Genomic DNA, 22,204 nt, shown 5'->3' on the forward strand with positions numbered 1-22,204 from the left:
TGTGTCTCATTTTTACATATTTCTTAACCCTTCACCTCCCTTATCCTGCACATCTGCACCCTCTCATCTTCATCCTCCCACTTTGTGATCTCTTCATTAACCCCTTCACCTCCTGATCCCTCGGTGTAAAACCTTCTGTGCTGTATCTAGTGCACAATGTACAACCTTCTGTGCTGTATCTAGTGCACCATTACCTAGCTTCACATTTCACCCCCTCAATACTAGCATGTTTCTTCAATTTCAAGAAATTAAAGTGAAAAAATGTGATCAACTTTTGGGGCCAACTTTCCAAAAAGTGGTCATTTTGTGAATGTTCGTACAGTCCTTGAATTTTTGTATTAACAGAAAGGGAAAAAGGTTTCTTTTCAAAATGTTTGGTGTTTTTTCCTTTCCATTAAAGAAAAATAAAAAAAACACGGTGTTGATTAAATACCACCAAAAGAAAGCCATAGAAAATGTACTTGGGTACAGTGTTGAGTGACTCAGTATGCGTTAGTCAAACTATCGCAGCACCGAAAGCGAAAAAAATGCCCATTACGGACTGGTTACAGGCTGGTACTTAATTGGTTAATAGTGGAGTCAATAATTGCATGAAAAATACTTATCATATCTTGGTATTTTTTAAACAAAGCTAGAGTTTAACAATAAAGTTAATCTTTGGCCAGATCATGTACACATATTAACATATGCTAAACAAGCAGTAAAAGCTCTTTTAAAAAAGCCCTCACTCACCTCTGTAACCATTGTGGAAAATATCTTCAGATTTCCTAACAAAAGGCACATAAATGTTTTTTTTTGTTTTTTTTATGAAATTCAGATCTTGGCCTGCCAACAGCCCTCTGATTCACACTAGTTGCGGTGACAGGTGTTTTTCTGCACTGGTTCAATACCAGTCACTGAAGTGGCACTTAGGAACAGGTGCACTTTAAATATTGATTTCCACTCTTGCACTACATTTTACCTTGCACACCCAAATTACCAAAGAATTCTTGTTTTAAAACAGTTCCTTAATCACCTGTTGAACTTAAAAAGTTTGCCTTAAACATACCTGGAAAACATCTGACCAGCATTCTCTAGTTCTCCAATAGCTTGGAGCCTACACAGTGTGGGATACAGAGAGTACACAGACTCCAGGCTGCCTTTGCAAAGATCTTCCACTTCCTTAACCCTACAGAGTACAAAAAATAAATAAATATACAAACAATAATTTGCAGGTATTCTAGCTGTAAAGTTTTTTTTCTTGGAGTCCACTGAGCAACATAGGAAGCCTTTCACCTTTAGCTTCAACTGCCGCCGACAGGAAGGTTGTACACTGACAAAAAAAAAGCCCAAAAAACTGTAGGACAGTTTAGAATAACTCCTTATACTACCAGAAGACCTCAGCTTTGTAGCACAAGAGAGCATGAACAAAAACACAGAGGGGCACGATCTGTGTCTCTCAATTGGTTCAAAGAAAAGGATTTGATGGAGCTTAAAAAAAAAAAAAATGTTTGTACTTCGCATACTAGGCATAAAATCACTTTCTTGTAGTTCACTTGAGGAACACAGGAATTCTATTGCAGTCTGGTTATACTGCCACCTAACAGAACACTGGCAAACAGAAAAACAGTAAGCTATCCTCTGTAGAGACCCTCCTCTACCCAGCATGCCACAGTTTTGTGAGAAAGCAATACACAGGGTCAGAGAAAACACAGAGGGGTGGGAATTGTGTCCCTCAATGACTACAAGAAAAAGATTTTGCTCCAAGTAAAAAAAAAAAATTACAAGTTTTTTTTTATCATCCATTGACAGGCACAGGAATTCTATTACAGTCAGGAAGTCTAAAAGGAGACCAGTGAGCAACAGCCACTAATAGGAATTTTAAAAGGACTATCGCATGTCAGGGGTATTCGAAGGAACCAACCCCCACATGAAGGATAGATGGGAAGAAGTCCTCTGCAAAACAAAGGCACTGCCACAGAGGATGAAACTAATGTTTAACCCTTTTGCTGCCAAGCTCCGCGGAATGCTTTAAAACTCAGCTGGCCACACCATTTTTGTAATTTTTCCCATTGTTTTGATTTCCTACTGCTGCGTTGCTAGCATTTGTAAAAGACCCCCCCAAACCATATATATTTTCTGAAAGCACAAGCCTAGTGGAATAAAAAGATGATGCTACTAATTTTGTAGGTCCTGCAATAATTGTGCAAACATTTATCAAACAAATATTAACCTGATAAAAACACACAATTCAATTGATAAAAACACACTAAAATCAGTACCAGCGCACAACAAAAAAAACATTTATGACTAAATCTGAAATATAAAACTGTATTGAGTTAATAAATAACAAATATTTGTAAATTTTAAATTGTGTCTTTTTTGCGAACCGGTAAAAACAATTAACGCAAAACTGTAAATAAGCAACTTATGTAAAAAATTTGTTTGTGCGCTGTGATGTTGTATGTGATAAAATGATACTGGCATACATTTAATCGCGACACAGCTTTTCACAGCGCACAATGCGTAAAAAGCTTTGCCGTGCACTGCCACAGTTAAATTAATGTTATTTTAAAAAGCAAAAAAATCAAGCACTGCGATTTGATCCAAACGCACTGCAGCGCATGTGCATGGTGAACACCACAATATGGTGCACAGTGTTGCACGTGTATGTTATCTGTGTGTGTGTGTTGGGGGGAGGGGGGGTTGCGTTTCATTTTTTATTATTTATTTATTATTGTTTTTTTATTATTTTTTTTGACTGTTCAGTGGTCTTTTGGGAAATATCAGGGGTCTAGGCAGACCCCTGACATTTCCCTTTTGAAATAGAAAAAGAAATTGAGGACACAGAGTCCTCAATTTCTTTTTTTCTGCAGCCCCTGTACTAAATGAATGGAAAGCTCTCAGTACAGAGGCTTCCCATTCATTCAGAAACTGGTGATAGTAAAATATTTACTATCAACTAGTATCTGAATGGATAGAATGCTCTATAGTGAGTGCTTCTCCCCATTGAGAAAGTCATGAATGAAAAGGAAGTGATGTAAAGCACTTCCTGTTCATTCATAACTGGGGACACATAGTACTATGTGTCCCCAGTTGTTTACAAACATTGGAGTGATCGCAAATGCTAACAGGCCTACTAAAATAACCAGGAGGTTGCCAGGAGCCAGATGAGGCCTCAAAATTAACCTGGCAGAATTTTGAAAAGGTGTGAACAGAAGACCAGGTGGCAGCATTGCAAATCTGAGAAACCGTAGCCTAATGCCAAAAAGCCTAGGAAGCACCCACTGACCTAGAAGAGTGCTTAATGATAGGAAAGAGTGCAAGCAATCCTTGAGACCATAAGTTTGACTAATGGTCTGTCTGAGCCACCAACAAACAATGGAAGAAAAAGTCACTAAACCCTTACAAAGGTCATCCGGAAATACAAAGTCTTCCTAAAAGAAGCAATGTCTGAGAGAGAAAGTGTCACAGCCCAAAACACGTCCAGACAATGGAATGAAATGTCCTTGAGTTAGGGGGATTCTAAACGTAAGACTTGGAACAGCTGGTGCAACAGCAAAGATTTTGTAGTCTTAGGGGCTCTAAAGGACCAAAGCTTTAGTAAAACACTGACAGAATTGACCGGCGGATCCTTTAGCTTCAGAGTGGTGCAAATTGCAACAGTAAGGACTCTAGTGACTCAAAATCAGACAGCATCTCAGTGGCTCAGAGGCCACAGAGAGATCAGATACAGAATTTGCAGGGGAAGGCACTAGAGAGTGTTTGTGGCTTTTTCTGTCAGAGTCAACAAATAACTGGGTGATTTGGACAATAAAGTCATGCATGACTATAGCAAAGATCTCAGTTGAGAGAGTAGAGGAAGTGGTTCACCCGATGAAGCTAGGGGAGACTCCAAAGATGTTAAAGACTCTAGGATATGAGGCCCAAATGATTCCATGATGCAAACACTGGCCGCATTAGTGGGTGTGCTGCAAGCAGCACCAGAGCTTTTAGTAGAGTGTAAGGTGGACGCTATGCACACACTATAAATAATCATGTAGCACTATTGGTGAAAATAGATGAACCCTGCATAGCAGACCAGTATCATACATGTGTACCTAGGGTAGCATGAACTACAGTTCTGCATGACAGCATTGCTACTAACATGGAGATATATAGTGTACTACTACTTGCCTGGCATACTTAATATGGTCATGAAATGTGGAGAATTCTTTGTCCCTCAGAGACTGTACAGCACGGTAAAGAGATTCATGAAAGCCTGGACCAGGTACGTCACCTCTTAAAAAACAAAAATACCGTTTTGGAGACTGATATAACACACAGTGATGACATACATACAAAGTAATCTTAACTTATTGTAAATGTCAGCGTTTACTTGTAGGATGGGCTCTGGTCCCACTGCATGTTCCTCCACGATGCCTGGAAACGGATCTCCTGGAGCTCAAAAGACCAGTCTGCATTCTCATGCTCAAGGCCCCGCAGGTAGGTGGACAACATGTGACTCAAACCAAAGTTTTGTAAAGCCTGCAAAAAGATTTGTCAGTTATCAATGACTGGCTCCTTCTGCCGCTTCTCACTCTCCTAACCTGTACTATAGACTTAAAGAGGATGATACAAATTCAAATTCAGGTACTGTTTGCATTTAATGTTTTAATGGATACAGAGCTGCTTTAGTTTATTCTTTTATATTTCTCTGGACTTCTGCTCTAAGGTGTGCAATCGCCACCTTCTATGTAACTGCTTAACCTCTTGCCGTCCGCCCGTAGTAAAAAAACGGACGGACGGCACTGCAGCATCTGCGGGTTGCCGTCTCCAGACGGCAATTTTTTTCTGCTCGCGCGCGCCCCCTAGCGGGCACGCACGGGCAGAAAAGACCCGCTAAATGCACACACCCGTTACCGGGTGTTTCACATATAGGCGATCGGCGGGTCCATAGCCCGCCGATCGCCTATATGTGCTCGTTCGCGGCACCCCCCCCCCCGGGACCGGCTCGGAGGGCGTCAGGAGGAGGAGGACGGGAGATCAGCTCCTTGCTGATCCCCGTCCGGGCTGTGAATGCAGAAGTGATGTGTGTTACATCACTTCCGCATTCACCTGTCAGTCATCTGGAGAGAGAAGAAGCTGATAAAGCAGATCTCTGCTTTATCAGCTTCTTTTGGGGTCCATAGGTGATATTAGGGGTCCTAGAGACCCCTAATATCTCCATAAAGAGGACCTGTCAGTGTGCCTTTGCTATTATATAGGGGGTTGTTATCCCCCTATATAATAGCAATAACAATAAGTGCAAAAAAAAAAATATAAATAAAAAAAAAGAAAAGTAACACATAAAAAAATAAAATAAAATAAAAGCCACATATAAAAAAAGGGGAAAAAACCCCCCCAAAATGTTTAACTCCCCCACCCCCACGTTTACGCGCCTATAAACGTAAATACGCGTCCGGTGCCCCAGCGCGCAAAAATTACAATTGCGCTACACATGTTACATATCGCCGCGAACGTCGCAGTGAGAGCAATCATTTTAGGGCCATCAATCACTGATAACACTAAACTGATGAGCGGTAACAGCTTTTAAAGCGTCGCCTAGGGCCAATTTTGGGTATTATCGTTTTTTGAGGTTTCGCGCGCGCACGCAATTTTAAGGCTTGACATGTTTAGTGTCTTTTTACCCGACGTGACCCCATCTTTTATATTTTACCAAAAAATTGGGTAATAATAAATGTTTTATCATTTAATATAGGGGAAACTGTTTTTTTTTTATAAAATTCGGTAATTTTTCCTTAATATAGTAAAAAAATAAAACCCCCAGTGGTGAATAAATACCACCAAAAGAAAGCTCTATCTGTCCCCAAAAAAGGGTATAAAATTCATTTCAGTACAGCGCTGCATGACGGAATAAATGTCAGTTAAAGTACCGCAGCGCTGAATACTGAAAAATGGCCTGGATGGGAAGGGGGTTTAACACCGCGGATGTCAACTGGTTAAAGACAGCATATCTGAATCGTTATTTTGTTTTTGTATTGCATTTGCAATCATGGTTGATAGGTTATAGTTGTGATGGGAATTATGCTATTTGTTTTACTCATCTCCTAATGCTTATGTACATAATGCAATAATGTAGGGCATCATACCCAGCTTCTCAAACATGAATCAGTGAGTGTACACAACTAGAATTTTAATGGTTTAAGGATAGTTATATTCACATTTGTTCTCTATTGTCACTTGTTTACTTTACTGTAACCTGAACAATGGTATCGTTAACAAAATTTTATAAAAATAAGCTTAGCTACAAGATATACCTGCATGATCCCAGCCTGGCGAGTAGCAGAGGGAAGACTGGTTTCCAGGTCATAAGTTACCAGGGCTTTTCCCCACATGGCTTCATGTTCATATGTTCGAATTCTGATACAGTATAAAAAAAATGTGCATTTACCCACATCTGTCACCAACAAAAGAGCAAGTAGTTATGTAGCAATTCACCAATTAGATAAATGTAACTCATAGGTTTGACTACATCAGGATTCAGGGCCAGTTCACACAACAAACAGTGCATTCTAGAGTGCTCAGCCTCTGGAAAGCACTGTATCAAATGCTGCAAGCACTATTTTTGCAGATCGCACTGGACTGGAACACAGGCACTGATGTGCCACGCGTTCTGGTACGGGCGATCGCACTGCAGGAGGGATTCAGGTTCCATTTACTGCAATGCACCACCACGCCCCTTCCCGCAGGAAGCTGGCCCAAATGCGATACGGTGCATTCCAGAGGCTGACTGCTCTGGAACTCGCTGTTTGTGGTGTGAACCGGCCCTAAATGTATATATAAGCTCTTACATTAAAAGACAGAGGATCAGAAGTAATTCAGAAACAACTGGGTTATACTCACAAGAGGCACTGGACACAAAATAAAGCCATTAGATAGTCAGCTGTAAACCCTCCCACTCCGATCATGATTCAGTTTTGAAGAAAGGCAATATTAAGAGTTGAACTTAAACACAGAGAAGTGGGACCTGTGTCCCTTAATGAACTCCAAGAAATGTGTTTTACAGTAAATTTACTGTATGTACCAAAATCCTGTTTTCTTTCTCACTCATTAAGGGACACAGGTCCGGATGTAATTTAGAGACAAATGGCAAATCCAAAAGCACTCCAACTGAGAAGTGGTTAATAGCAGTGAAACACTAACAAGCCCATTTAACAACAATGTAAAAACTGGGGGCAGTGTGCAAGCTTGCATCATCTGAGGCCTGAACATTCACTTGATAAAACTTGATAGAGCAGAAGACCCTATGACAGCCTTGCAAATCTGAGAAACAGATGTCTGATGCCCAAAAAGTACTGACAGACCTAGTAGAGTGCACCTTGACAGGAAAAGGCGATACCTTGTCTTTAAACGGATAGGCTTGAATGATAATCTGTCAGAGCAACTGAGAGATGTTGGAGTTATATGATCGTATTCTAGGTTATTTTCACCCCACCCACAGGCATAATTACTAGCGAGTCTTCAGGGACTTATCAGAAGCTGTGCCACAGACCTGGACCTGTAAGGCACTCTGCTGCTAACAAACCAGTACCTTGTAAGTTTGGAGAGTGCCACAAGCAAAGCCCATTGCTCTTGGGTCACATTTACAGACAGAAGAAACAGTAAGGTCACTAGCACACCGGAGTCCACATAATTGACCTGCCCTTTATTGATGTTCAGATCAACATGGTGTCACAGATAATGGCAACATTTCAGAACTCTATTTGGTCCCTTCATCGGGCAAAACAATGCCTGATGAAGGGACCAAATAGGGTTCCAAAACTTTGCTATTATCTGTGACACCAAGTTGATCTGAACGTCAATAAAGGATGGATCTATGTGGACCTTGGTGTGCTGATAACCTTACAGTTTCTTCTTGTTTTGCGGAGACATCGGATGGCCACTTCAGCACCCATTGAAGTCATATATAGTGATATGTCGGTCTGGAGTGCGATTGGACATTTCTAATCAACATTACAGACAGGTCGCGCAATCTTCAGGCCAGTGGAGTCCAGGTATGGCCTCCAAGATTAGCTGATCCGAATAACTGCAAAGAGAGCAAAGCTCAGCAGTGTACTGATAACATCTTGATTGAAGAAAAAAAATACATATCTTTATATCAAAAGAAAATCTTAACTTTTCTATTAAGAGAAAAGACGTCCATCCTCCTAGGACACTATTGCAAAACGGAACATGCTGGGAACAGGAGGGGTTATACCCGACTAGCTAATTTTTCTATTTGCCAGTGTCCAATTCCTCCTGGAGGCAACAGTATAACCCAGTTGTCTTTGAATTACTTCTGATCCCATGTCCATTAATGAACAAGAAAGAAATCCTCTTTCTCCAGGTGCAAGGAGCGCCCCCTCATAATTTGCAATGACCTTAAAGTGAACAACTTTTCGCCAAGTTGTGTACAATACAAACAATAGCTCAGGATTACAAGATTTAAATAAAAAATAAAGTAGCATACTTAAAAAGGAATGAAAGTGACTTTTACCAAACATTCACTGGTGGTGAATTAATCACTGCCATTTTAAACACCTAAAAAGCCTCACCTGCAGTAAATAATAATTTATAAATATGCCCAAAATGTTCACCTATAAATAAAACCTTAAAGCTGAACTCCAGGCAGAAAAAAAGGCACTGCTTAATGCAGTGCGGTATTCATTAAATCATCATCCTTTTTTTTAATAGGCAATGTAAATTCCTGAATTTAGTTTGGGAATAGCCTCTTCCAGTGACTGTACAGCAGAGCTCAGGCAGGAAGAGGTAGGAGCAGAAAAACCAACTAATTAAGTGTGCAGCAGCAGAGCAAGGAGTATGCTGACAGGAGGAGGGAGAAGGGTGACAGTGAGATAAGCATATCAGTATGCTGCTTCTTCTTTCCCTGTTAAAAGTGGTCATTGGAGGAAACCTGTAGGTGAAAGAGAAACTGCAGCAGAGAAAACTCAGGTCCCCTACACTGCCAGAGAGGTCTGTGCTGTGTGGTGAAGCTGTGTAAATCTCGGGACTGGGTGGACAGAACTACAACTGCTTTGGCAGGTAAACAAGCTCCATTGGATGTATTTCATCTGTGTATTGTCTGGAGTTCAGCTTTAAATGAAACCTGCACTAAGAAAAAGATAAATGCGGTTGATGCAGTCTTCTTACAGTAAATTGCTCTGACTACACTACATTATTAATCGCCTACCCAGGACAAGCATGAAACAAGTGAAGTCAAAGTGAAGTTCTGATCAGCAAATGTTTATTTCAGTGACTCAGAAAGTACCATGAGATCATCAGGACAGGCAAGCAAGGTCAGCTGGCAGAGGTGGTCAGCTGGCAGCTTACATATTTCTCCTTGCATGGTGGATAACATTACCTGGCAAGTGGGTGTAGCATTTTCCCTCCACCACATCCATATAAACTGTCTGGTTCCCCAATGCTCCTGTAAATGTCCATCAGGAGGTCCTAAATCAGACAAAAATATATCAATATGGCAACTGACACTATAAAGAACTACATGAAAGACCAAGGTTTGATTTTAAAAAATAAATTATATTGGGAACCACAATTTCAGAATTTATAAGTAATGTCACTAAAGGAGAAAGCTGGCATCAGTGCTTGGCTAGTCCAATATATTGGTGCGCAATGGAATTCATTACATCTGAATTGGCCATTCCAAGAAAAGGGGCTATCAATTATAATTGAAAGGGTCTGAATTTGCTCATGAAGACTGCAAGAGGCCAGCCTGCTCAGTATTACTACATTAAGTCTGAAGTCAGGGCATTTTCAGGTCATATAACGTTGGTCTCCAGGCAAATAGGTGAACACATAGCGGAAATAAGCTTTAAAGTGACACTAAACTCCGAAAGGAAATCTTAAAAATACATTGAAGTACCTTAACTATTAACAAAAATGTAGCTTATTTGTGTATCACTCAGCTGTAGATCCTCAAATCATCTGAGTTCATGTTGACACTGTCCTCCCTTCTGGAGGGTTGCTACTTCTATTTCCCATGGTCCCTCTGTGTATTGTAAAGTATCCACCACTCCAAGCTCACTCCCATGGTGGACTACAATCTCACGTTTAATTTACTAATTTGTATTGAAGTTATAGGGAGTGATCTTAGAGTCAAGAAGGAAGGACAGTGTCAGCACCAATTCAGAGATGATTTGAGGATCTACAGCTGAGTGATACACAAATAAGATACATTTTTGTTAATAGTTTGGGTACTTGAATGCATATTTTAAGATTTAACGCCTGAGTTTAGTGTCACTTTAAAGGACTTTAAAATCCTATGATTGACTTACACATACATCATCACCAGGGCTGTACTGTGTTGTAGTGCTATGTAAATCTCAGAAATTCAAATACCTTGGCAGGTAAAACAACTCATATGTATGCATTTCATCTTTTTTGGCAATTTCAAATATTTTTGCCAGTCGCTTGATAGACATGTGCAAACTAAATAATTTTGTTAAAAACTACATAAATGTAGTTGCTAACAATATTCTCTGATTACATCTTGCTGCTGCCGACGGCTAGATTACGCAGGTGGATGTAAACAACGGGCAGTAGGAGTGTCCAATAGCCATCCTGCTATTGGCTATGGCAATTTGAAATAGCCAATAGCAGAATCTGGCCAGCAGATGAATGGGGCGAGGTTGTTGCTTGAGACTTAATAGTAACTCTCTAGCAACCAGAAACTACAGTTATCCGGGCATCTACCAATCGCCATGGGTACCGGATAACCGTGAGTTTACTGTGCATACATAAAACTGATTAGGTATGCAAATTAGCTATAGAGATATATTCATATAAACCAATACATGCTGTAGCTGCTAAATTTAGTCTGGGCCTTTGGCTACAATGACCTCTGTTCACAATAGTTAATCCTCATGTCCCATCGCACTCGTGACCGGAAGAAGCCCAACGCAGCCGGGCGGGTGCAATAGTGACAACGGATGCCTCCGCAAAGTATGGATAAATGAAAGTAGTCACTCACACTCCAAAAGTAGTAAAGTCAATAGTGTTTATTGACTGTGATGATACACATCTCCTAAGCAACGTTTTCGGGACCGTGCGGCCCCTTCCAAACAGGAAGGGGAGTCTGTTTGCCTGAGGAAGGGGCCGCACGGTCCCGAAACGTTGCTTAGGAGATGTGTATCATCACAGTCAATAAACACTATTGACTTTACTACATTCGGAGTGCAAGTGACTACGTTAATTTATCTGTTCACAATAGGGTTAGGCGACTTGCTTTTAATAGGACACTGGCACCAAAATAGTTTAAATGTAAAGGTAAAAGTAATACACAAACATCTCTTCTTATTCTGTACATACCTGCAAACTGATCCCAGTCTCCTCCTTGCTTCTCTCACTCATGCTGACAATGGTCAGAGTCTGACTCTCCTCTTCAAATTTCAAAGACTTGCGAGCACTGGAAGTGCCCCTGACATATAAAACATACCGGGATAAAGTACAGTTATCAAATAAGAGAAATCGGACAGTTACTTTGTTTATATAAGTATTACATCAAGATATTAATTTCAAAGGCCAGAAAATCACTTACCTTCTTTGCTCCCCATCCAGCTTGATCTTGTCAGCATAAATTTCAGCATACAACAAAGCTGTGAAATGGGCCGAGCAGGACTGTACCGCCATAGCCACCTCAAGGTAATTTAGATCCAACCAGAAATTGTCATCAAAAGCTGTACCCTCCCCCGGTCTGCAGAAAGAATAATAAACAATTAAATTTACTCTGGCGCTGCCCGAAAAGTGATGCAGTACTGGTAAGAGATTCTGGGTAAGAAAATTTCTATGTTTGGTACATCTTTACCCAATAATACTCTTGCATGCATATTGGCTGTTTTTTAGTCCTCTGAATTAGATAATTCTACTGTCACTTCCTTGCCCAAGGCTTTATTTGCTGCTCGAAGAATGCTGGTCCTGAAATGGATTTCATACCCTTGCCACCCAGGCCTCCATCCAGCAGAGGAGGCCTGGGTGGCAAAGTTGGACCATTTAGTTTCTTTTGAAAAACACACCTTTTAACATAAGGGTTCCCTTGATGAATTCTATAAGATTTTGGATCGCTGGAATACTTAAAGGAGAACCATAGTTCTAGCCTACCTGTGAAAATGAGACTGTCACATGTCGGCTCAGTAGATCGGGAGGTGAGCGAACAAATACCGGCGTTCGCTCACCTCTCGATCCTGTCACAGCTCTCTGCCGTGACAGGGGGGGGGCTGGATTCCCCCCTCCCCGCTCCGATCTGCCAGCGCTGACTGGCTGATCGGACGGGGGAGGGGGCGGGTACAGCTGGCTCTACCTCTAGATAGGCAGAGCCAGCTGTCACTCACGCAGCTGGGCGGATCCAGACATAATTGTCGGGCTCCGCTTCAGCGTCTCAGTATACCGCGAGCAGTAGCTTGCGGTATACTGAACTTAGGGTGACAGGAGGACGCTAGTTTGTGTCCTCCCGTTACCCTAAGGAGAACTATGGGGAAAAGCTTAACCCCATAGTTCTCCTTTAAGGGAGGTGTTTCTCCCCTTACAAACATGCGACTTAATTGCATAATATGCTACACTCTGTACAAGGTTCTGATGTTAATGTGTTATACTGGACTGACTTCCTAATTGTTTGTCCCAGAGGTTCTGAAGGTGTTAATTTCAAAGTTTTTCTTTTTTTTCTTTATGTAACTTCTTAAAAAATTATAATAAAAAATGATCTGATTTAAAAAAAAAAAACAATGATACACAAATCACATTATCAGACAAGCAGTTCTCTTATTAATGCGTTGCAAGGACCAACAATGATCCAAAACTTATACCAGATGAATTTATTTTACTGACAGTAGGTAAGAGATTCATTCTGAATGTTTAGCTTTTGTGTCATGCTTTATATTCTTATAGATATTGCAGTTAAGACACTTTTTTCCTATCCTGTCCTTTAATAAAAGGAAACTATAATGGTTTGAGAAACTTAAAGGTTTGTGTTAATAGATGTTTTTAGACAAGATGTTTACTAGTTGTATTACATTTTTGTTTTTACCGGACTAAAAGTAAAAATATATATTTTTAGGTCTGACCAAAATCAATACATTTTGAAACATTTCTGGCTACACTCTAGATGAATATTCCCCTGCACGATGCCTCATACTGGAGGATACATTAATCTATGTGATTTCTTACAAACTGACTACTCAGATCTAAAACCAAAAGGCCTAACCTCCCAGTGTGGGCTTTTGGATGGAATAATCCTTTCCAAGTACTTGCACAGGAAAGGGCAGCTGTAGCATTGAGGTGTCGGGTATAATGCAGGTGGCTTTTATTGTGGCTGCTTAACTGGTGGCTGCTTTACTGACAATCTACATTAAACCTTTAAGCTTTGTGTTTTATTATTCTAGACCGGCTCTGCTTGATGGTTATGAATGATGGGTAGTACTATACCTACAAATACACGGATTTATAAAACAACCCTTTTCCTGCTCATGCTTCATCATAGGCTTTTATCTCACTAATTCATCTATGTGTTTAGCACCAAAGGGGAAATACTATACCGTCTCTGTTTTCTCAGATACTCCACAACACTAAGCATTGTCCTTCTTGAGGCGATGTCCACTGTCCCACGAGCCAGACCATCAGATTCTACATTAAGAAAATACTGTTATAAGTTTTGTTCTTTCACTACAACTTCTTCTCACTTCTATTAAGTCCAAATGGGGCATCTCAAATGTCATTTATGAAAAAGATCATGTGCATGAAGCAATGAATTTAACTGAAGTCCACAGAGTTACAGAATAAAGATGTCATTATTTTAGTAGCCAAATTATACAAATTGCAGTCAAGTTACTGTCTCCAAAATAGCAGTAACCTCTTAATGAGATAGTTTTCATAAAACAAATAATTTGTTAAGCTGAATAACCTACTAAATGTCTGTTATCTCTTGGGGACACGAGTACTGAGGGTTCTTCAGCACTACCCACCCCCACCATGGAGCTCCACTTTTTCTGTGATAGTGGGATTTTTTAATGCTTCTGCAGTGTTCACCATAGTGGGAAATAAATGAATCCATGAGAAGGAAGAATGGGAGCCCCTCTAAAAATGCAACAGATGAATAGAGCGAAGAACGTTGTAATAACTGGATTTTCTTGAGGTTTGCATTATTTCCTTCTACAGGATATTACCTGAGTCCGAACTTGCTGGAGTTGCTGCTCTGCTAGAAGCTGGCACAGAGCGACAGCAAGACGTGAAAAATCCCTGGATTTGCTTGGAAAGGAGTATCCTCCACTTATTTCTTGAATCTTGCAGAATATTATGTATAAAATAAGGCAACACAGCCTGGCAAAAATCCGGTTTCACCTGTAAGACACCCAAATACTCAAAATTAAATTTATGCCTGAAACACTAAAAAAACGTTTTTAACAGCATAATGCAAATTCCACCGGAGCAATGCGTATTAACTAACACCTGCTATTATAGCAAGACTAAGGCCTTCTACCGGTAGTAACTTTGACCTCATTCCGGTTGGCTAAAATCTCTATCATTTTTCAAAAAAGCAGCACTGGCAATTATACATAAAAGCATTTATGTGCTAAACACTAATCCCATTGGAGAGTTCTTCCCTCACTTTCTGTACCAGTGACACCTGCACAACAGGACAGCAATAAAAAAAATGTCAATCAAAGCTAACCCATCCCAAGTTCATTCAAACCAAAATAAAAAGTATTGTCTGAAGTTGTGCTTTATGAGGCGTTTAAAAATCTATATGCATGTCACAGCAGACAGATCAGACTGATTCCTAATATCCAGCCACCATCTCATGTCATTTATATATATGTAACTGTATGGGACAGATGACTAGTAAAACCACTTTTTCAATTTAACATCTAATGTTCCAATTTATTGGCATCATCTTACAGAAGAGTCTGGTGTTTTTGAAAAATGTTTTCGTCCTGCAGTCTAATAATGTCTTAAAGTAGGCAACATTGAATGCCAAGTCTTGTACCAGCAATGCAAATTTTCATGTTTTTTTTTTTTTAACGTTGCACATGCGTGGTGAGCATGACGTGCCTCTTTTGAGGTAGTGTTATAAAGGAGGTTCCAGCTAGACAAGATGTTTGTCAAAAGCCTCTGTCCTAAGACATATAAGTGAAGCTTGCAGTAATAGAACAAACAATGGAATGTTAAAAAGATAGAAGCAAGGAAAATATGACATCACTGCAGTAATGATCAGATGGTAGGATTTGTTGAGCAAACTCAAACTATGTCAATTTGATCAAGACTGAAAAACGTACTATACAATGTTTTATAGAAGTGTAAAAAGCAAGCCCCAGACAGTCTAAGGAAATATAAAGGATAACAACTCTACCTGCACCCACCCGAGGGGGAAGGGGGGGTTGGGTTGTTTGGATTTCTGCCGCGACAAGACTCTTGCTCTCACCCTTTACCTCTTTTCTTCCTTCCTCTCCTTTCCTCTTTAATCTTTTTAATTCACAATCACCTCTGACTCGCATTGTATCTTGAGTTAGTGGATTATGTTCAGAAACTTCAGTCGCTGATATACAATATAGTATATTATATATTGTATATAGTATAATACACTGAGTGGCCAGATTATTATGACAACCCCATAAATACTTAGTTGGGCCGCCTCGTGACTCCACGAGATGTTGAAAGGTGATGCGAGGAATCTGACACTGCACTGTTGCCCTTCTGTTGTCTTGTACCAGTCTTGCCACTCTCTGTTCTGCCCTAACATTGACTAGTTGCTGGCGGCCACAATTCGCACGTTCAGACCCAGATTTTCGGCTGACAGTCCAGTCTTTAAACACTTTAACAACAGCTGCTCTTGAACATTTAACGGATTCTGCTGCTTTGCCGATACTCGCTCCATGGCTCCCAGCGCCAACAATCATCCCACGTTCAAAGGCTGCTAAATCGCATTGCTTACCTATATCTTCAGAAAAAAATCCCTTCTACTGTCGTGGTAAACAACCTGCTTCCCTATTTATAATGGTCTGGCCTTCTAGCAACTTCAGCGCAAAATTATAGCTAATTTGCCTACAAACGTCAGGTGGTCATAATAATCTAGCCACTCAGTGTATATACTATATACAATATAGTATAATCTTTTGTACTTGAATATTATCGATGAAATGACTGTTTACATGTTATGTTGTATGCTTTATTATTGCTGTCAAAACTTAATAAAAAAACTTTGAATGGAAAAAAAACAAAAACCGAACAACTACATCCACAATCAGAAAAACAGCAAACCAGCTTCAGTGCCTGTTCACACGACGTCCGTTTTGTGTGCTGACCGGCTCCGTACGCTGCTGCACTCAAAATACATCCCAATGTATCCCTATGTTTTTTTTATGGGCTCCAGTTCTCACGTGCGCAGACCGTTCAGCTTACGACAGAAAAAATACTGCATGTCACATTTTGTCCAGTCCCGAAACGGTCAGCAAACGCGTCAAAAACGCACTGCACTGCAGCTAACATACTAACAGCCCCACTCCAGCATAAAAAACGTGGCCAAAGCGCACTGCATCAGTCTGCAGATCCACCCCTGATCAGGACCTGATCTCATGTGAACAGGCCCTTAGGATCTTTTTTGTCTCTCATTATAATTTTGGTGTCACACTTTTCAATTCCACTGCTCAGAAACTCACCTCACACATTGGTTTCAGTAACAAAAAGATTTCACTTCTAATTCCACCAGACTCTAGCAGGGTGCAAGTCAAGTTCTTTATCCAGTCTTCGTGGCTGACATTTTGCGGGATCCATAAACTGTGGTCATCCAATATATCCATTGTAGTGTCTCCCACATGGGTATTCTCCACATCTAAAAACTAAAAACAAACACAGCAGGTAACAAAACCAGTAATAGCATACTGTATAATAGAAGACCTACTATAGGGCCCAACAATAGAAAGCAGCAAAGCTAAATAAAGCACAGGTTGACTTATACTTTGGAGTTAACCTTATTGTGCCCAGAGATAATTCAAGTCTAGGTGCCCATGCCAATTTTAGTGTCAGTATGAGTTGGCTAATATATATCCATTTTTTAAAAACATTTCCCATTTAATGTATTATCGTTTTAATAGAGGAACTGTATCTAACTATTCAGGTATTAAACAGAGACACACTGCCATCTACAGGCTGCAGTGGCATTTGAAGCTGAAATATTTTTTTCTGAACGAAGTCTTCAGCTTGCATGTGATGACTATATCATAGCTGATGTGACTGGGAACAACTCCAATTGGTTTCTGATTATTAATGGGGACCAAATCTGTCATTGACAGCCAGTTTAAAAGCTAATGGGTGCACAAAGTGCTGTTTGGTAGCTGTCCATTGAAAAATGTGTATTTACATATTTATGCAATTTAAAGGCTATTACTTTGCTAAAAGATCCACAACAGAATTACAAAATCAATAGGAGAAATCATATTACGGTAATAGACACAAAAAAGTACCTTTTTCTTTGGGGAGCGAAATGGCTGCAGATAAACCAGCATAGGGTCTCCACTTTCTTTGTACATGTCCCAAAACTGACTGCCAGTTTTCGTGGCCAAGATATTTTTTAGACATGTAGCAGCTGCTGATCGTACATTGATGCTAAAAGTAAAAACATGCATTGAACTAAACAGGGAATCCCAACAGCGATCAAATTGGTTAGAAGATTTTTGTCAGAAAAAAATGTGATCTCCTGACCAGGCACCTTTACAACCAAAAATCAAATTCTACCAATGCATCCCTCTATGTATGACGATTAATAATAACATAGACATGTCAGGTGTAAAATGCAGTGATTTTGAAATAGTTACACTCCCTGTAACTTCACTTCCTGCTTTGAAAGGGCAAAATGACTTCAGTTTGCCAAAGCAATGCACACTGGGATTGTCTTGTCATCAGAAGAGCATTGCTAGGAAATCTCATGAGATCCAAGAGGTAAGTGTGATGCATAATATCATTTAAAATATTGATTTCTGAATTTTGGGTAAGAAAAGTTGGGGGCGTCATACATGGGGGCGTCTTATAGACGGAAAAATACGGTAATCTTCCCTTAGTAAACATGGCCACTGTCAGAAGACTGGGGAAGAAAAAATCCATGGTTTCCCAGTGGAACATTGCCCAAAGCATCACACTGCCTCGGCCTTGCCTTCTACCAACAGTGCATCCTGGTGCCATCTCTTTCCCAGGTAAGCAACACACATGCACCCGGCCATCCACATGATGTTAAAGAAAACGTAATTCATCAGACCAGGCCATATTCTCCCATTGCTCTGTGGTCCAGTTCTGATGCTCATGTGCCCATTATAAGTACTTTTGGACACAGGTCAGCATAGTGTTATTGTAATGAGATAATCAATGTTATTCACTTAACTTGTCAGTGGTCATAATGTTATGGCTGATCAGCGTATACACTGAGTGGCCAGATTATTATGACCACCTGACGTTTGTAGGCAAATTAGCTATAATTGGCTATGATTTGGCGCTGAAGTTGCTAGAGGGCCAGACCATTATAAATAGGGAAGCAGGTTGTTTACCACGACAGTAGAAGTGATTTTTTTCTGAAGATATGGGTAAACAACGCGATTTAACAGCCTTTGAACGTGGGATGATTGTTGGTGCTCGCGCCATGGAGCAAGTATCAGCAAAAAACAGCAGGGTTCGGTAAATGTTCAAGAGCAGCTGTTGTTAAAGTGTTTAAAGACTGGACTGTCAGCCGAAAATCTGGGTCTGAAGGTGTGAATTGTGGCCGTCAGCGACTAGTCAATGTTAGGGCAGAACGGAGAGTGGCAAGACTGGTACAAGACAAAAGAAGGGCAACAGTGCAGTGTCAGATTCCTCACATCACCTTTCAACATCTCGTGGAGTCACGAGGCGGCCCAACGAAGTCATCTCATGGAGTCATCTCATGGCCCAACGAAGTATTGATGGGGTGGTCATAATAATCTGGCCACCTGTATATACCTGAGCTTGCAGGATACAATGGCGGTTTGTTTGCCTATCTGCGTTGTATGCTTATGTTTGCAATGTATTATTGGTAATCAAACGTTATTGCACTTGACCTTGTAAGGTGTACACAATATACTGTAAAACCTGACAAAAAGGAAGAGAAGGAGGATGGGTGGGTGAAAGAGTACAGAGGGAGAGAGTGAGTTAAAGATTTGAGTTAGAGAAAAAGATCACATTGTGGTCACATTTATAATGAATGGCTGTAATCAGCGCTTTGTCAGTCTCTGATCACAGCTATTCATTAATCAGCAGTCTAAAGGTGCACATACACTGCTCGATTCTCGTACGAGAATCGCGGGACATCCCGCGATCGTACGAGAATCGAGCAGTGTGAACGAAGATGTGCGACCGTTTCTACTGTACGGTCGCACGTCTTTTGTCGAACCAGCATGCTCGAAAACCGGCCGAGAATCGTACGATTGTCGGCGGGTTTCTAGCCTGCTCGTTCGACAGCTGCGGAACGGGCCGGTGTGCGCACACGCACACTGCCCGTTCTGCATTGCGGTCATCGGAAGCCCGCCGCTCAGTGGGGCGGACTTTCGATGATCACAAGTACAATCTGCCTGTCCAAGATGGGCAGATCGTACGAGCTTTTAATAAGCTTACGACCATCGCAAGACAAAAGTCTTGCGATGGTCGTAAGGTGTATGGGCACCTTAAGGCAGGGGTAGGAAAATTTGGCTCCCCAGCTGTGCTGAAACTACAAATTCCCTCAATGCTTCTGCCTCTGGGAGTCAAGCCTGTGGCTTGCAATAAATGCCTCGTGGTATTTGTAGTTTCAGCACAGCTGGAGAGCCGAGGTTGCCTACCCCTGGTCTAGGGGGACCCTCCTGTTATAAGTTCATGGTTGCTGAAGCAACCATAAGCTTATAAGCAGGAGAGCATGCAGATGCCTATATGGGTTACTGAGCTGGCCAGCCGCAAGTAGTTCTGTTCTTCTGTAACCCTTACATTGGTGGCAGTGAAAGGGTTAAAGAAAAAACAATCACATTCAATATTACCGAGTTACGGAAGGAAAGATCAACATAAAGCTTTCAGACGTGTCAGTAAGACAAAAAAAGTCAGTAATATCTCCTGTTACCTTCTATTAGTTTACAGAAGTGACAGTGCTCTTGGCTACATGGTGTAACAATCTCGGCTTAGAGAACACTTCTGACACAGTATATAAGAAGAAAAAAGCAACAGAGAGAAGCTACGCACCAGTGATCCGTCAAGGCGTTGTTTATTAATTTCAGAATGACAAGTACACACTGCAGCTCTTTGTCTTCAAACACATCAGCAGTTCTGCCATAAAGTAGCTCTTTCTGGGGCTGCAGGGCAATAGTGCAAAACTCAACAGGTCCCAGCTCTCCTAGACAGCTCCCTGCAGCTTCTGCAAATGCAAACATGTACAAGGAAACTATTGTATGTTTATGAGTGTAACAAAATATTTAATGGAACCTACTGGAATATAGCAGAAACATAACGTATTGTCCTATGACGTAAAAAAACAAACGGTGAAAAAATTTGTATGGCCAACATTTTTATATATTCTGGGCAAAATAAACATACAGAATTCAGGATGTTGATTTTTCTACAGAGGATTTAGATTTTACAAAATGGAATTTTGATATGCTTAAAAGGAGAACTATGCAGGTGAGTGCTTTTCACTCACCTCATAGTTCTAGCCGACCTGTGACAATGAGACTGTCACAGGTCGGCTCAGTAGATCGGGAAGTGAGCGAACACATACCGGTGTTCGCTCACCTCTCGATCTTGTCACAGCTCTCTGCCGTGACAGGGGATGGGCTGGATTACCCCCTCCCCGCTCCGATCGTTCAGCGCTGACTGGTGGAACGGACGGGGAGGGGGCGGGTACAGCTGGCTCTGCCTCTCGATAGGCAGAGCCAGCTGTCACTCACGCAGCTGGGCGGATCCAGACATAACCCCATAGTTCTTCTTTAATCAGAAAAACCTGTCAAAGAACCTACACTGCAGAAGAAGTGCCCAAAAAAGTAGACAGAGGGCAAAGGACCAGTTACCAGTATTTCATGTGGTCTATCTTTAGCTGATCGTTCCTGATTACTGACTTACAATGCATTGTTACGTACTGTGTATACTGTATGTGTAGATGAAGTCATCTTGGTAAAGACAGGGCTTTGCCTATTCATGTCAGAGTTGCCTCCTTGATGACTTGTGATGGATGAATGGATCAAAATGCAGAGGTGGAGGAACACAGTTTCACAGAATTAATTAAGTAGAATTAGGGAGATCCTTGAGCTGCAGGTCCATAGATACAGTGGTCTTCCCAGAAAGCAGCACAATAGTAACATCACCAAATCTCATTCCAAAAGCTGTGACTGACTTGAAAGCAGTTTACTTACATTCAGCGGACCCTTTGCGGGAAGTGATTGTGGTGGCTGCAAAGCCTCTTGATCACTTCCAGCAGCCCTGCAAAATGCTGCTGTCCACCCTATATGCTGGGCTCTGCTGGATCTCCTGTGGGCACAGGATGGCCATGTTGGGTGTCAGCAGCTGCAGGGGAAGGAGATCAGTGAACATATTCAAAGAACTCCGAGGCGATAAGAATCTTGTCACTTCCGGGTTCTGAGCTGTTGTTCCCTGGCTACTGCAGCCAAGGATGAAGCTAATCAAGCATGACCTGTGGGAGGGGGTCCCCTGTCACCACTAATTAGATATAACATAGGGGGCTTGGCATGTTTTTGACATGTTCTTTTCATTATCTATTTACTCTGCGCAACCTCATCTTTTATATTTTAGCAAAAAATTGGGGATTTTATTGTTTCTGTGCACTAAAATGAATTTAAATGCATTTTTCTGCAAATTTGCATTTGAAAAACTGTTACACTAATATCATGCAACAAAAGATTGCAACGACCACCTTCTTTTTTTCTAGGCTCTAAATCAGGCTCTTTCACTCCCTTAATGAGGGAGGGGAGGACATTTTCCATGTGAAAAGAATAGATTTTTTGGCATAGAAATATAATGCTCTCAGTACTTTCTTGGACTAAGAAAGGAACTGTGAGCCATTCATCAAACCCAGAAGACACATTGAAGGGCAACAAATGTTGGGTAACCCAAAGCGGATTTAAGAAAACAATAGACTAGTGTTCAAAATTGGTTTATGTATATCATCTAAAGAAGAGTGGAGAGTCATGAAATTTCAGTTATAAAGTCCCAAAGGAGTATAACA

At 41.0% G+C, this 22,204-nt stretch overlaps 1 protein-coding gene across 1 annotated transcript in view; it reads right to left on the minus strand.

Moving 5' to 3' along the window:
- The window catches only part of ATM (ATM serine/threonine kinase), a 123,538-nt gene that overhangs the window by 38,862 nt on the left and 62,472 nt on the right, over nucleotides 1–22,204 (minus strand). The window contains 12 exon segments of the mRNA XM_018556235.1: nucleotides 1,049–1,168; nucleotides 4,156–4,260; nucleotides 4,358–4,506; nucleotides 6,279–6,381; nucleotides 9,362–9,450; nucleotides 11,326–11,412; nucleotides 11,551–11,710; nucleotides 13,545–13,632; nucleotides 14,172–14,346; nucleotides 16,662–16,841; nucleotides 17,466–17,607; nucleotides 20,212–20,383. Coding sequence (XP_018411737.1) covers nucleotides 1,049–1,168; nucleotides 4,156–4,260; nucleotides 4,358–4,506; nucleotides 6,279–6,381; nucleotides 9,362–9,450; nucleotides 11,326–11,412; nucleotides 11,551–11,710; nucleotides 13,545–13,632; nucleotides 14,172–14,346; nucleotides 16,662–16,841; nucleotides 17,466–17,607; nucleotides 20,212–20,383 — 1,570 coding nt within the window.

The sequence above is a fragment of the Nanorana parkeri genome, unplaced genomic scaffold (assembly GCF_000935625.1).
Source record: "Nanorana parkeri isolate BGI_ZX_2015 unplaced genomic scaffold, ASM93562v1 scaffold229, whole genome shotgun sequence".
Classification (NCBI taxonomy): Eukaryota; Metazoa; Chordata; class Amphibia; order Anura; family Dicroglossidae; genus Nanorana; species Nanorana parkeri.